This window comes from Cucurbita moschata, unplaced genomic scaffold (assembly GCF_002738365.1).
Source record: "Cucurbita moschata cultivar Rifu unplaced genomic scaffold, Cmos_1.0 Cmo_Scf00045, whole genome shotgun sequence".
Taxonomy (NCBI): domain Eukaryota; kingdom Viridiplantae; phylum Streptophyta; class Magnoliopsida; order Cucurbitales; family Cucurbitaceae; genus Cucurbita; species Cucurbita moschata.
Window position 1 is genome coordinate 1508278 of NW_019268561.1, and position 16447 is coordinate 1524724.

General features: G+C 38.0%; 3 protein-coding genes across 3 annotated transcripts; 1 reads left to right on the top strand and 2 right to left on the bottom strand.

Annotated features, from left to right (window-relative positions):
* Positions 1–1403: 1403 nt before the first annotated feature.
* On the bottom strand, positions 1404–3554 carry LOC111434627 (CBS domain-containing protein CBSX2, chloroplastic). The gene is made up of 8 exons (XM_023072090.1): positions 3381–3554; positions 3220–3292; positions 2287–2351; positions 2151–2199; positions 1985–2043; positions 1772–1887; positions 1643–1700; positions 1404–1550 (listed from the first exon to the last, which is right to left on the bottom strand). The coding sequence occupies exons 1-8, from the start codon at positions 3552–3554 to the stop codon at positions 1482–1484; spliced, it is 663 nt and encodes a 220-aa protein (XP_022927858.1). The 3' UTR covers positions 1404–1481.
* A 2253-nt stretch (positions 3555–5807) lies between these two features.
* Positions 5808–9747, top strand: LOC111434661 (polyadenylate-binding protein 2). The gene is made up of 9 exons (XM_023072130.1): positions 5808–6472; positions 7012–7130; positions 7222–7878; positions 7962–8039; positions 8158–8247; positions 8392–8532; positions 8685–8858; positions 8953–9156; positions 9296–9747. The coding sequence occupies exons 1-9, from the start codon at positions 6241–6243 to the stop codon at positions 9536–9538; spliced, it is 1938 nt and encodes a 645-aa protein (XP_022927898.1). The 5' UTR covers positions 5808–6240; the 3' UTR covers positions 9539–9747.
* A 742-nt stretch (positions 9748–10489) lies between these two features.
* LOC111434660 (probable E3 ubiquitin ligase SUD1) lies at positions 10490–15747 on the bottom strand. Its single transcript, XM_023072129.1, has 9 exons — positions 15451–15747; positions 14004–14693; positions 12974–13738; positions 12678–12889; positions 12206–12568; positions 11764–11924; positions 11508–11671; positions 11251–11397; positions 10490–11152 (listed from the first exon to the last, which is right to left on the bottom strand). The coding sequence occupies exons 1-9, from the start codon at positions 15745–15747 to the stop codon at positions 10676–10678; spliced, it is 3276 nt and encodes a 1091-aa protein (XP_022927897.1). The 3' UTR covers positions 10490–10675.
* Between the last annotated feature and the right edge of the window lie 700 nt (positions 15748–16447).

The window sequence follows — 16447 nt, forward strand, 5'->3', positions numbered from 1 at the left end:
TGAGCCCATAGTCACACGTATGGGCTGCGTGTAGAGTATATGGTACACGTCCACGATTACCTGTCAGGACAGCACCGTAGGGAAAACGAAACGAAACGAAAGATAGGTCCCTTCATTTCATTGCATGTGATTGTTGCATTTAACCCCAATAGTGGGGTCATGAGTATTTCTTTAAATACTTAAGCCATGTGCTATTACATTTTTCAGGTTAAGGCAAGGCATTCCTGTACAGCTGACGACGACATCGCAACTCGAGATCACGGCACATCCATAAGATAGTGGTATTTATTTTCTTAGACTTAGGATAGAATAGGATGTTTTAAACTTAAACGCTTATTTATTTTATTTTGGGTCTTTTGTTGTGTCATTTTAAACATGTTTTTGAAACATGGAAGTCCATGGCTATGTTTTAAGATAAAGGTGATGTTTTATGGAATTTAAGGGAAGCCTTCCATATTCAATATTTATGGTACGTATAGACTTTAAATGAAGTAGAAAATTTTGGGTCATTACATTGGGCTTTTCCTTTCGGGCTTCCCCTCAAGACTTTAAGACGCTTGTGCTTGGAAAAAGCAGATATTATCCTTTTTGGGATTTCCCTTTCGAGCTTTTACTAAAGGTTTTAAAATGCGTCTACTATGGAAAGCTTTTCACACACTTTACGTGTTTCGTTCCCCTCCCCAACCAATGTGGGATATCACACTATGATATGACACAATATCTACCACTCAAAAGTGTGAATAGATATGAAAATATTATTACTGAACGAAAGAATAGGAGTTAAGAATGAGAAATAGAATTGAGATCGAAGTTCAATCTTCGTTGATATTCACAACTTTTAAATAGGATACAAGATACTAACAAACATCTACCCACCAAGAAAATATAAACTAACTAAATGAGAAAAATAGGATAAAGATACTAACTAATACCTACCAACAACAAAAATATAAACTAACTAAATCAGAATAAAATAAAATATACTATTAATCAAATTTAACTGAATATTAAATATATATTTCAACTAACAAATATATTCTTCAAATATTAAATGATTACGAATATCATATATTCCATAATTAATTCAAACTAAAAATAAGTTGCACTAAATTATGAGATGATAACACCATAAATTGAGAATCTCACGATTATCTCTATTATTACGTAATGATACTAGATATGAACATTTTACTTTCGGGTAGTAATTTATTTTCTTCTTTTTCTCGGGACTCCGACGTATCAAAACTATAGTAGTAACAAATTTAATTGCAAAACATAATTTCTCCAACCAAAATAAATGAGACAAATATTGTGTCACATGCTTCTCTAAGTTACTTCCCCACCTATTTAACTCCAACGATCTCATAATCATATTCAACGAAATTGTGTCAAAATGGGTAAACGAATGAGAGTCAAAATTGGTATAGGCACAAAAAATATAGCAACATAATGCATAATCTGTAACAAAAGCTGCAGCCATATTAACTCTGGTGAGTGCGCTTGATGTGCAGCCCAGCTCTAACTATGTCTTCTCTTGTGATAACCCCCACCTTCCAAAAACCAACACAAACAACATTATTTGGCTAGCGTTCAAGGATGAAGAACAGAAAGTAAGTGTAAGAGGCAAACATATTGGCCTTACCAGCTTCCCATCGCGGTCTACCACGGGCAAACGATGTAGCTTTGTTTCAAGCAACACCCTACAGATTTATAATGATGATGAGCACGGACGCGTACACTATAATAAATATATTAGGATAGGAACACGCACCTGGCAGCACTTTCCAAGTTCGTAGCTTCACGAACAACCAATGGAGCGGGCGTCATCAAATCTGCTACAACTTCCCCGTTGGTCTTGCTCAACAACTTCTGTATCTCCTTGAACCTCTGCCCATATATATATATATATGTTCGAGTTTTTTAAACAAAGACCTTTCTTTTTTTATGACTTAAAAGAGAATGAATGAAGATTTTGTGGGCTTACTTTCCAGCTACTGTTCACATCTGGGAATATATTCGTCTCCCCACCACCACCGCCCACACCTATCACAAACCAATATTCAATCAACGAGAGTTTATACTGAAAGTGGACAATATCATAGCATTTGGAACCATATAGAAAAAGAATTGGTATGAAATTAAACACCAACCTGAAATTGCGTGTAGAGCTAGTAAGTCGTAATCTGAGACAACACCGACCTGGAATGGAATTTTTAAGAATAAATACTAAGATTATTCCCCATTCATTACATTATAACTTAACTTTTAATGTAAAAAGAAGTTCACCAATTTCCAGTCGTCGTCAATTACAGGAAATCCAGATAGACTCTTCTCCACCAGAACCTCCAAGGCTGTTTCAATACACACTTTATTTTACAACTCATGCCCAAATTCAAATACAAACAAATACAATAAATTTATTTTTATTTCAATTTATTACTATTTTCATATTCTTTTCATTTATTTAATTATAAATAAGATAACTTTCACACTAAAACGGTGGATTAATCAAACATTTTTACCTTTCATTCCATTTGAATATAACACATTAAATATTATTGGCTAAATTAATTTTGTATTTTTGTCTAAAAAATACATTTAAACTTTCAAAAATTATAATAATATTTTTAAACTAAAAAAATCTAATAAATACATTTAAATTTTTTTAAAAAAATGTTCAAAAATATCTTACACGAAACCGTTAATATTTTTTTTAGAAAAATATCTTTAAGAATGTTTCAAAAATATCCTTTAATTACTCACATACATTTAAGAGTAAAATTAAAAATTTGGTAGATAATTTATGAGGTGACGTATATTGACAATAATTTTTTTTAAAAAAACTTTTATTTATAAATTAAAAAAAAAACATATTTTTGAAATAAAATATTAACCATTTCTATCCAAAAACTAACTTTCATTTAATCTTTTTGAAAATCTACCCATATTTTTGAAAATATTTTTATAAATTTAACTAAATATCATTTTAAAAATAAATAGTCAATATTTCATCCATTATCTTTATTAAAATAAAATAATAATATTAAAATTGAGTTTAAATTACAAGTTTAGCTTCAAATAATAAGCATTAGATAAACATACCTAGAATTTCATTTTATTTACAAAATTTAAATTTTAAAGATTAAAAATGGAATTCTAGGTACTAGAATAAATAAACACATAACTATAATTTAACCCGAATTATAATATTTAAAATACCTTGATCAACAGTGGTAGAAGGCTTCAGGACCTGCAGATTCCCCTTCTTGGTCATAAAATCCCCAACCCTATACTGAAAAACCATACACACAACAAACTAATTCAATTCCCCATTTCTTAATTCAAACGCCTAAAACCAGACAGCATCAATTCAGTCATACCGCCGCAGAACTCCCCACATCGCGCCTAGATACTGCCATGCCCACCGTCCGAGGCCCAAACCGACTCGACGGCGATGAAATATATCCGCCGCCGGTCAAGCCCGCCCGGGATTGCGTCTGCCGGAATGATCGTGAATTAGGAAGAACAGAGGAGGGCGTGGAAATTGAGGCCATCTTCTTGAGTTGTAAGCAAAATTTAATTTGAATTTATAGAGAACAGAGGAGGGGGGGGGGGGGGGGGAATGGTGGGGACCGTTTGACAACGGAATCGGAAACGGGGATGGAATTCTGATACTAATTTGCTTTCTTATGAGCTTAAAATCAACGATCACGATTATGCCACGTTGTCGCCTGTAGCAGTTCTTGTTTGACTTCTCACGCGCGCGTTACGGAGTTTTGGCCCACACGCTTCTCTCCCTTGATTTTTATGAGAACAAAAATCATTCCAACTAATTAACTAAATATATCTCATGCTTTTTAAAAATAATTTAGATAATATCTTTTTTAAATATATATTATATATATTTATAACGCTCGATAATATATATTTTAACTAATTTATAAAATTGAAAATTTTTAATTAATATAAATTGAATTTCGATTCAACATCGCTATCATATTAATAAATAAGAAAAAAGCAATTTCAATTCATAAGAAAGCAAACTAAATAGAGAACTCTAGAAGAGGAGAATTTTCTTTTTTCCTTCTTTCCAATTTTAGTTTCATAAAATAACTAATTAAGAGTGTTCAAATGACTCCAGAACTCACTCAACCCAAACCATAAAAGTTAGGTTGAATTATATATATTTTTTCGGTTTGAGTTGGTTTGAATTATTAAAAATTAAAAATTTAAGTCAATTCTCAAATTAAGTTTACAATCCAATCACAAAAATTTATGAGATTTTAAATATTAATATAACATTTATGGTAAAAAAGCAAGACTTTTTTAAAATAATTAAAAAAAAAAAAGAACCATTCAACAATCCAACCCAACTCAATTACAAAATAGATAGATGGTTGGATTGAGTTGTGAAATTTATTCTCTATTCGAGATGGTCGAAAAGATTTTTTTAATCCAACTCGTAATAAAATAAAAATGAGTTAATTTGCAATTTGATTCTTATGCTTTTTGGCGTACCTTTTTTGATTTGATCTATAGGTTATGTGAGCAAAGTGAACAATATAATTTATAATCTCCGACCATGTTTAGTTAACGAGAGAAGTCTTAATATATAGATGAGGTAGGATGTGGACGAAGATGAACAATATAATTTATGTCTCTAGCTACGTTTAGTTAATGGAGAGGAATCTCTCTCTACTCCCCCTCAATCGTCATGGTGCCCCAACCAAACCAACGATAAAGACCACTTATCTGAATAGCTTAAATTGGGGTGATAGTTTATCTTTGGATTTAGTCCAAATTTATCCCTTGAAATCACGTCAACCTATGCATATTTACAACACTGGATTAGAACACATTAAACGATTTAATTTATCTAAGCTTCACAATTAAACCTCTAATTAATTTATAATACTTTAATTGGGCCAAAAAATACGTATTTAAATGTCAAACATGGTAGAGAAGGACTCAAAGCAGTTTAGAAAGGGACGTGGGTCGCAACGTCGGGTCGGGTCGGGCGTGCGGGTACAGACACGTATCACGCGGTCAGGACATGCACGCGGGTCACATCTGGGTCGGGCTACCGTCGGGTCCAGCACGCGGGTTGTGAGGCTGCTGGGTCGGGCCGCCTACTGGGCCAAAGGACGCGCTCGTGGGCCAGACACTTGCTGGATCGACCCGCGACTAAGATCGCTAGGCTGCAACATCCGTGGGCCGACTGGAGTTGGATCTGGGTTGATCACCAGTCGGCTGCGGCCTACTTGACGGTTCCAAACCTACTTGGTTCGGACATAAGTCTGAGGTTCGGGTTTGCGGTCCATTGAGACTTAGGCTCAAATTTTGGCTCGGATTTCGAACCTCAGGCTTGGACGTGGGCAGATTCCTTTAAATTTAATAAAAAAATGAGAGGTATATAAGTTTTTTTTAAGACCTAAATAATTTTAAACACGGATCTATCAAATGAATGCAACTCTCGTATCTATTCAATTATTGTATAAGTACATGAATCTTTCACTAGTTTAATATCAAACAAAAATCTCTAACCTGACTCAATCCAACTCGGTACATTCTTAATATGAATTTACGAGAACCCATTTAAAATAAAAAATAAAAAAAAAAAAGAAAAAAAAGCGATCGAAGGAAGTACCTTATCAAAAAAGGAATTTACATTTAAAGCCTCTCATCCATTGAAAATAAAAATAATAATAAAAAGAAAAAAACCGTGATTATCCACGGTGGAATCTGATGTCCGATTTAGGGTTTTTACCCAAATCCAACCGACATATATAAGTCCCACAACCATGGAAAACCCTTTTTTCTTTCTTCAGTGCAGTTTCAGCTGCCCTCCAATTCATCCCTCTGAAACAATCTCCGTCTTCATCTCCGCCGTCGGATCTCGGACTCCGACCATCTATCCCTTCTTTATCCTTCCCTCTCCTCCACTATTATTTCGCCTGCACAACAAACCCCCCCCCAAAAAAAAAACTAAACTTTTGTTGTTAGGTTTTCTACCCAAATTCGTAAAAGAAAAAAAAACACACACACCATTCTTGTTCTTCGTCGTCGTCGTCGTTCTTACTATCCATTTCATTTCGTCGTCCTGTAGGATTATCCTCCGCCGTCCTTATATTTTCCGATTCTGAATAATAGAGGAGAGGGAAGCGAGTCAAAGATCAAAAAAATTTTAAAAACTTGAAAACTGAAAAGAAAAGCATCCAAACGACACCGAGTTTTCTCAGAATGGCTCAGGTTCCATCTCCACCTCAAGTTCCCGGTGCCGATCCAGCGGCCAATGGACAGCATGTCACGACGTCGTTGTATGTTGGAGATCTTGACGTGAATGTCACCGATTCGCAGCTCTATGATCTTTTTAATCAGGTGGGGCAGGTTGTTTCTGTTAGGGTTTGCAGGGATTTGACGACCCGCCGATCGCTTGGTTATGGCTATGTCAATTACAGCAGCCCTGTGGATGGTTAGTCTATGCCTGCCTTTTAATCTTTAGGGCTTAATTTTTGTTCATTTTAGGTCCTCCAAATATACATGTCGCTATATTGGGTCTTCGCTGGAGTTTTTTCTGTAATCATTGAGTGTTTTTTTCAGGCCCCTTCACGTTCTAGGAATTAGGACATCTTATTGCTTCATTTTTGGAAAAACTGTGCATATTTGTTTTTGTTGGCTTGATGATGTCTTAATTTCATTCACATATGAGGAAACAGCTCCAGAATATTGTCTGTTGGTTTTGATTTTTCATTTTATATTCTTGAGGATTCTTGTAGTTATTAAGAAATGCGATGGCTGATCATTTTGTTCTTTTATCTTTTTGTTTTCTTCACCTCTCCGTGAATTTTAATTTGAGCCGTTCTTAGGTTATTGTGATATGTTGATGGGAATAGAAGTTTTCCTGTTTGTAGTTTGATCAATGCTATCATGCCATCAACTTTTGCTTGATTTTGTTATCTATCGTCTGAAGAATTATGTTTGATTATATCTTTTTCCCGGACTTCATGACAGCAACAAGGGCATTAGATGCGCTAAACTTCACCCCTTTGAATGGAAATCCTATAAGGGTTATGTTTTCGCATCGTGACCCTAGCGTGCGGAAAAGTGGGTCTGGAAATATTTTTATCAAGGTAAGTACTTTTGTAGCAAGAGCTTTGTTTTCCTTTGTCTCAGTGGCTTGATTGCTGGATGTTTTGACTTAATGCTGCTCTTAAACGATAGAATTTGGACAAGGCAATTGATCACAAAGCGTTGCATGATACATTTTCTGCATTTGGAAGCATTTTATCCTGCAAGGTTGCTACGGATGCATCCGGGCAGTCTAAAGGCTTTGGTTTTGTGCAATTTGATAAGGAGGAAGCTGCCTTAAAAGCCATAGAGAAGTTGAATGGAATGCTGCTAAATGACAAGCAGGTGTTTGTGGGACCTTTTGTTCGCAAGCAAGAACGAGAAAGTGTCAGTGAGAAAACAAAGTTTAATAATGTTTTTGTTAAGAATCTGTCGGAAACTACATCTGATGAAGATTTACAGAATATGTTTGAGGAGTTTGGACCAATAACCAGTGTTGTGGTGATGAGGGATGGGGATGGAAAATCCAAATGCTTTGGCTTTGTAAACTTTGAGAATGCGGACGATGCTGCGAGGTCTGTTGAAGAACTTAATGGAAAGAAGGTTGATGGGAAAGAGTGGTATGTTGGAAAAGCCCAGAAGAAATCTGAAAGGGAAGTTGAATTGAAAAATCGGTTTGAGCAGAGTGTAAAAGAAGCTGCTGACAAGTATCAAGGTACAAACCTATATGTTAAGAATTTAGATGATAGCATTGACGATGATAAACTGAAGGAGTTATTCTCTGCGTTTGGAACCATTACCTCATACAAGGTTGTAAGGACTATATATGTTTTGTAATCTTACACTCTCCAGTTGAGTATTAACAGATGATTTAATACTTTACATGCCTGTAGGTTATGCGAGACCCTAACGGAGTGAGCAGAGGTTCTGGATTTGTTGCATTCTCAACTCCTGAAGAAGCTGCTAGAGCTGTGAGTTACATTATTGTGCACAAGAATATTGTTTAGACGATGCTTGTTATTCGGCTGACTGTCGTATTACGGTTAATTTGCTACAAGATTTTTATTATCTATTTCTGTCACCTGATAGCTTGGAGAGATGAATGGAAGAATAATTGTGAGCAAACCTCTCTATGTTGCACTCGCGCAGAGGAAGGAAGATAGGAGAGCGAGGTTGCAGGTATGTTTGTACTAATTATTATGTTTTGAAGCGTGGATGCTACTGCTGTTTCTCGTTTTCCAATATTAAAATGTCTGCTAATATTTGTTTATCCACTTCCTCTTTTGTTTGACATTGACTGTACTTCGTATATGTGCATCTCAGGCACAGTTTTCCCAATTGCAGCCAATGGCAATGGCATCTTCAGTTGCACCTCGTGGCATGCCAATGTATCCTCCAGGTGCTCCGGGTATCGGACAACAAATATTCTATGGACAAGCTCCGCCTGCTATTATTTCCTCACAGGTAACTTCTTTCTTTTTCTCTTCGGAAAAAGTAACCTGGATCATTGTGGTTTGCATATAAAATGATTTTCTTTTCTTTTCGACATCTCTTGTTCTTCATGGAAGGGGTTGTAAATTGTGACTGCATTTAAACCATACTATGAATTCTTGCAGCCTGGCTTTGGTTATCAGCAGCAACTCATGCCTGGAATGAGGCCTGGTGGAGGTCCCATGCCAAATTTCTTTGTACCAATGGTTCAGCCGGGCCAGCAAGGGCAAAGATCTGGTGGCAGACGTGCTGGTGCCATTCAGCAAACCCAGCAGCCCGGTCCAATGATGCAGCAGCAGGTTTCTATTGTTTTTTCTGCCTTCGTGTTTACCCATGACTATGATTGATATTTCTAGTTGACACACTAATGGCATATGTTTGTTTACCCGAAAGATGCTCCCACGAGGACGTGTGTACCGTTATCCTCCTGGACGTGGAATGCCTGATCTTCCCATGCCTGGAGTTGCGGGAGGTATGTTCTCTGTTCCATACGAGATGGGTGGTATGCCCCCACGGGATACTGTTCACCCTCAACCAATTCCTGTTGGTGCTTTGGCTTCTGCCCTCGCAAATGCAGCTCCAGACCATCAACGAACGGTAGAGTTTACGGTGCTACTAATTTATCCGTGTGGTTATTTGGCCTTGCGTTTACTCATACTGCAAAATGCAGGAACATAGAAACTAGGAAATGATTCCAAGCCTGCTGATATTCATATAACTTGTATGGTTGTTTCAGATGCTGGGGGAAAATCTGTATCCACTCGTGGAACAGCTAGAGGTTGATAATGCAGCAAAGGTGACCGGAATGCTACTGGAAATGGACCAAACTGAGGTTCTGCACTTGCTCGAGTCGCCGGAGGCTCTGAAAGCCAAGGTGGCGGAGGCTATGGAGGTTTTGAGAACCGTGGGTCAGCAGACAGGCAATCCAGCAGCTGATCAATTGGCTTCACTGTCCCTGAGTGACAACCTTGATGCCTAATCTGAATGCAGCCTGCTTTGTCCCCCCGCCTGCTTTTCATGATCCTTTTGCTTGATGCTTCTATTTTGTTTGATACCTTAAAGTTTATCAACTACTTTCGTTCGAACCGAGTGATTTCTACTTCTGGCGATGTTTGTGGGAACCTATTCTAAGTTCTGTTATGATGCATTTTGCTATCATTAACACTTCAAATGCTTACCTTTTATGAATTATATTGAATGTCTAAACTCTCTCTTTATGATTGCTACGTTTTTAAAAATGGGTAATATACTTTGCATTTTAGAGGTTAATTTTCAATAATTTAGTCCTCATATCTTAAAAAAATAATAAATGATTTGTTGAATACCTTCTTTACCATTGATGTCGATTGACTTAGGTAGGAGCTATTACAACTCTTTGATGCTTGATTTATTGAATAATTTCTTTACTATTAATGTCTATTGACTTGGGGAACTCAAATTTATAGTAATTATGGGAGTTAGAATTAATTCAAACTTTAGTTATTTAGTTTTTCAGTTCGATCGAATTAGAGGATAGTAATTATGGGAGTTAGAATTAGAATGAATTAGAATTACTCTCTTTCGAAATCTCTTTGTCCCCGTTTTCTAAAACTTTCTTCTTGAACAGAGGCCAAAAGCTCAAGCATAGCCATTTGACCGTAGGAGACGCAAGAATGAACTGGCTTTAACTCACTTCTTACTAAAGAATGAATGCCGCATAATCATAGGTCTGCTGTCATCCAAAGTGCGATCGTAACAAGATTCTAAAATCTACTTAACCAGCTAAGAAGTGTATTTGACCCTAAGTCTAATTAGCCAAAATAATGAGAAACCTCCTCCCTTTTTAAGTGGACCTCACTTCCCAACTTGGTAAAAAAAAAAAAAAAAAAAATCTTTTTCTCATTTAGTCTCAACCTGCAATATATATATATAGAGAGAGACTGCTTACACGAGCTTCAGAAGTGCCCTGTATTTGAAACTTTATAGACATAAGATCCATACATTTCCATTCATTCACTTTCTAGCTACGATGTTAAACAGACAGAATATGCACATATCAAAAAACTGACTATACCCCACTTCGGGGCCTCAAAACCATCTAACACACCCAATCATTGAAATAAATATACATATCATTTCAGTTACCAACACGTCTCAGCCGCAATCCTTCACCGCCCACTGCAAGGCCAGCATTTTGCGTCTTAGATGATGAAGTCCCTGCTGCATCGCTTGGCTTTTCTCTAGTTTCTTCACCGAAGTTATGGAGTCGACGACCGATGAGATAACGATCGTCACGAATGGAGTTATGAAGGTTGGAGAACCAAACGTGAAATCTCTTAGCACAGAAATACAACATGCTAACACAAAGGCATCCAATCCAAGCAAATCGATAAACAGCCGAGTTGACGATCAGCGGGTACCCGAACACAGGAAATACTCCTCTAGCTAGAACGTAAGGTACGCATAGTGCTGTCAGTAGCTTCATTATAATTGGCACGACTATTTCCCGCAAAACCCAGAGTCCTTGAAGCCTGGAGAAGCCATCTTCTCTTACTCGTTCGAACTTTACTCTCCAACTGTCATCCACCAGTGGTATCATATGATCTAACATTACCTGCTCAAATGAAGGTAGATCATTATAATAAGTTTTGATATCAACCAACCAGAAAAGGAAAGTGGAATTGTAGGTTACAAATTTTGATTCCCGCTCACCAGTCTAGTCCAGATCTTAAGAAAAATTAAGCCCAATGCCCAGTCCTGGTACAAGAGGAAAACTGGGTTTTCATCCACTGGAACTCGCATAGGCACAATGACCAGAAGCTCAAATAACAAGCCAATCAGAACTGGAATGAGAAAGATCTGAAAACCAAAACTATATGTCAGATCATGGAATCAAGAAATCCCCCAAAACTGATATGAAAGTAAGGTTTCCCTCTTTTTTCAGGTCCATTTTTTACAGCCATTCTTACCCATATTGATAGTAGTGCAGAACTCTTGACGACAATGGCAAACCATTTCCATATCTGGCTCAACAAAACTGTCACTCTCCTTGCTCTGACATATTCAATGGTATATCTAGCACCAGCTATGACTGTCCAGATAACGTAGCTCCCGATGACAAAAGCATACATATCTGTGGAAAGAATAAATATACAACAAATTAGCATTTTCGGACAGAGTACAAGGAAAAAACATAGTGGAAAATGATTTCTGTAGTAGTCGCACCATTACACTTGATACCATGTGTGATGGGAAGAAGCGGAATAGCATTGAAGAGCGCCCGTCCAAGTGAAGTTGGTACCACTATCAGTGCTGAGTTGAAGAGAAGAAGAGTCATCCATGCCACAACCAACAAAAGGACAATGCGGAGAGCAAAGCTATACCTCCTAAAATTGAAGTAAATAAAGATTAGAAGTTTAAGCATGCCTGACTTAGCCCATATGATGAGATAATATACTAAATAGGCAAAACAGCATACAAAACCCAACCCCAGAGAAATTATTCAAAAGATGTAAATTAAAAATTGACAATGGCTTCACCGAGGTTTTTAAGTAGAAAAGAGAAGTTCATGCCAAACAAATGAGAAAGAGGAAAAAGACTGCAGTTGCAGTGCCCAACTCTCCTACAATAATGATGTTCATGCTTGGAGGAAAGAATTGGAACTTACTCTGAATCAGACTGCTCTTCATTATCGTACTCCTCGTTAGTCAAGTTCCCAGATGCAGGACCGACTTGGTTCGGCTCGTTAGCTGCAGCATGAGCCACCAGAGCCTGATCCGGACCACCTAGATGATGTATCACTTGCAGATCTTGCAACCCAGGCTCTCCATTCCCATTTTCCTGGCCAACATTTTCTTCAGTTCTGGGAAGTAAATAATCTGTCAATCCAAGGGCCCAACCAACTACAGTAAACCAGCAGCGGAGAAGGGATTTGATTGTTGTTCTCAATTTAAAATGTTCTATAGCAAAAGGAATGCAGATTTGAAAGAGAAGCATGTCAGCTGGAATCTCTGTGAAGGGGTCCGATACCCTGCCACAAAAATGGTCAAGAAAATAAAAACATTGCCAAAGAATTCCAAGTTCAAAGTTAGGCTGCAGCAATCACAAATAAGCGCTGCTTGAGTATTATGAAATCTTACGATATATCAAGAGGAAAAATGGAGGGCACCATCCTCATAGCAAGTTTGACAGGTAAAAATACCAGCATTACAATTAAACTTCCATACACTGCAACAGATAGTAGAACACGGCGAGCATGCTTGTGCATAGGATCATCAATTAGATCTCGGAAAGGATTATAGTTCGGATCTGCAGGATCACGAAGGAAGTACAAAACTCCACTGCGCAAAACCTATAAAATTGTTGACAACACATGAGTAACTGGCATAACTATCATTGATAAACAAATTTAACCAAAATTAGTCAGGATATCTACCCCACGAAGAAGGCTGACAAATATACTTATTTGTAGCATATACACAATGCCAACAGCCCAGTGAACCAATGAGCTTGCTAGAGGAGAAACGGAAAAGAACTGAACACGCTGAGCCATTGACTTGCCAAACATCTTTACAGTACAAACGTCAAGCCACCAGCCACACATCAAGGGGAATACCCCAAGTTCTATGACCAGAAGGAAAGCAACCTTAACCATTGTCATCAAATGCCTCATCGCAGCCATGAACTGCCTAAGGAGAGAAGGGATGGCCTCGGCTACAGATGTAATGCCATACAACCTCCCCATTGTCAAAGGCTCGCCCCGTGTGTATCGAATCAAAGCAACAGCGCCAAGATAGAAGAAAACTAATGAAAAGATAAATATATAGCCTACAGCAAGAGTTGTAACATCAGAAAGCCTCGATGCAGTAGCTAACCCTTTCAAAACATCCACCGACAGTGGAGCAGTAATGTTGTTTGTGCCATTGTTTAGTGTACTGGAGTTGACTTTAAACATTTCTGCAACCTGATCGAGTAGACCACTTTCTTTACCATCTGATGTCAAATTTGCAACAGCTGTCAATGCATTTTTCAATGTAATATTAGCCAAGGAGAGAGCTGACTCTGTAAGTGGCATCATTGTCGAGAAAACTGGACCACTGGCTGAAGAGAAAATCCATGATACGTAATGAAGTATGATCCGACCTAGCGTAAAGGGCACGAAGATAACAACACCAAGAAATATCATATTGCTGGCCAAAACCTGCAAAAAATTGGAACCAATTAGACATTACTACAAGGTAATGCTTAATTCTTTATTCGATGGAAAAATATGAGAATTGAATGATATTTTAAGTTATACCAGCAACAACATGGTGAATGAAGGAGGCCAAGATATCATCTCAAAAAGCCAATTTATATGCATGCAGTTTTCATGACTCAAGAACAAATATACACATGAAACAATATTTAAACGGTAAACTTTCATTGTAACAATTATCTAAAAAAGGATGTGCAGCACACTCAACTGTGAATGCATTTTCAACTAAATGAAACACAGGCCCCTGCATGCCAACCAGCTCATCAAAGGGAACATCTTCCGCACCATCAGCATCTTCCACATCAAACATCTGTTCAACATGAGCCTCAAGACGAGCAGCCTGCATTTCCAACCGAGCAGCAACATTTTCTGCATTCCTCCTAATCATTTGACCTGCCCCACCAAGTACCGGGGCTCCACCAGCATCTTCACCAATTGCATCACCAGCAAAATTTCTATTAGCTTGTCCAGGAGGTCTTCTGAAAGCACGAGCACCATTTCTATCTGCATCATCTTCTCGCTCACCATCCTGACCTCCAAGCTCCCGTAAATGTCTGAAGTAATCTCTCAAGGAGGTAGCTCCAAGAAATATAAATACAATGCTAGCAGAAAGCAGGAAGCCATGAAGACAATCAGTAAGAACAACGGTAGCAGACAAATGACTCAAGAATAATCTCTGGGCTTCCCCAAAACTCCTCACGAAAGCCAACCGCCATATCCAAAATGTAATGAAAGGTATGATGAGGAGCCAAACAGAGAGCACAAAACTGAGGCGCAAAAAGAATTGCAGGACATGGCAAGCTTTCATTGCTATTCCAAAAATAAATTCCTGAAAAGGAAGCCTTGATGGAGCATTCTCAGCATAAACAGGGGAGAAGGAAAATGCATGTTTGCAAACCTGCCACACGTGAAAATATATGTAAATTGGCATGACAAAGGCAATTATCAAATTTCTTCTTGGAATATATAAACCAAGAACAACAATTGATATGATTCTCGATGTTAATACTAAAGATACAAACAACAAATGATTTTGACTTAAAAGTCAGCTGACCCCTTAAGGAACATAAGTACTTAGGGAATCGTACATCTCATGTACCCTAGCAGTCTTACACACCACACCATCACAAGACATTAACAACCAAAGTTCCAAATGTCTTATTCATTTCAGAACTCCAAGTGAAGATAATATTACGAACATATTTCCCCAGAAAATGAACTATAAAAAGGGCACAAATTTTTTAATCTTTTGGGAGAACTAAAAAATATATATCCATCCAGACACAGAAGGAATTCCTTTTCTAAACATTTCAACGAACTGTCATAAAATTGCACCAGTTCAGAAATCTCTTTTCACCCACAATGAAATAACTTTCTTTAGGGACTCGAGTAAGATTTCCATGGGCCTAAATCATATCCATGTAGGTTTGGTTAATTGCTAGTGCATCTTCAATGCCCCTTCCTAAACAAGAATTTTCATGGGCCTAAATCATTTCCATGTTGGTTCGGTTAATTGCTAGTGCATCTCCAATGCCCCTATCTAACCAAGAAATTCCAATAGTTTCTCCACAAATACAATACAAAAAGGACCCTAAACCTCGCCCAAGAAACGCTGCTTAATTAAAGAACTAAATAGGCAAGAAAAGAAAATGAACCTCGCACTGACGGGCGTTGCTGTGACTTAGCCATTGAAGGAGACAGTCCTGGTGAACAAACTTGATACTGCCGCTGCAAGCGCAGGGATAACTTAGCGGGTTATCCGCATCTTTAGGGTTCCTACAGATCCGGCAGACGTCCTCTTCCTCTTCATCGTCCTCATACTTGGGTCCAGGAAAAGCCGTGGACAAGTTCGCTTCGTTCCCTGACACCGACGCTTGAACTGCATCAACAGAGGCCGCATCATGAGCAGCATCTCCATCGATCGAAGGCGCGGCCGCCGGCGCAATCTCCATTGCTACGTAACCGTGTAAACCAGGACCCGAATGTCCACCGCGAGTCGCCAAAGTCAAGCAGCTGAAATGTCGTTGGAGCCGGCGACGTACTTCTTCCCCGTAATCCGCAGAGAGACCTCAGAACGGGAGGAGGAGAAGAAGATCCTCGAAGAGAGGTAAATGTCGCTTTATTCCAATCTTGCCCTCGTAACAAAGACTATTATTACCCTTTTACCCCTCATGGTCTTATTTAATTTCAGGTAAGGTCGGTTTGTCAAACCACGCCATGCCTTCCTTTATTTTTTCCTTCCTAAACGACGTCGTTGTCAGCAGTCACCAAACAAAGTCAATTCATACCTAAATCGTATGGGCTGTGCCAAGTCAATTGATAAAATCAAATACCATCTATGATTATAATAGTTTTTTTACGTTAGGTTTTCTATTTATTTTACTCCGAAGTCGAGTCAAATTTTAGTCGGATTGAACAAAGATTATTTTGTGTTATAGTTATTCACACCGTTTTAGGTCTTCAAAAATTGGGTCGGTTATATACTAAAATAGGTTGCGATAAATTGTGCTGATATTATTAAATAGGTTAATGTGTGCCTATATCCATTATATATATATAATGGATATAGTTGGTTTTCGGTGAAATCTATTTTAACAGAGAGTATGATGTTGATGGCTCGAGGTAGAGTATTCATTAGGCTAGGGTGACCCG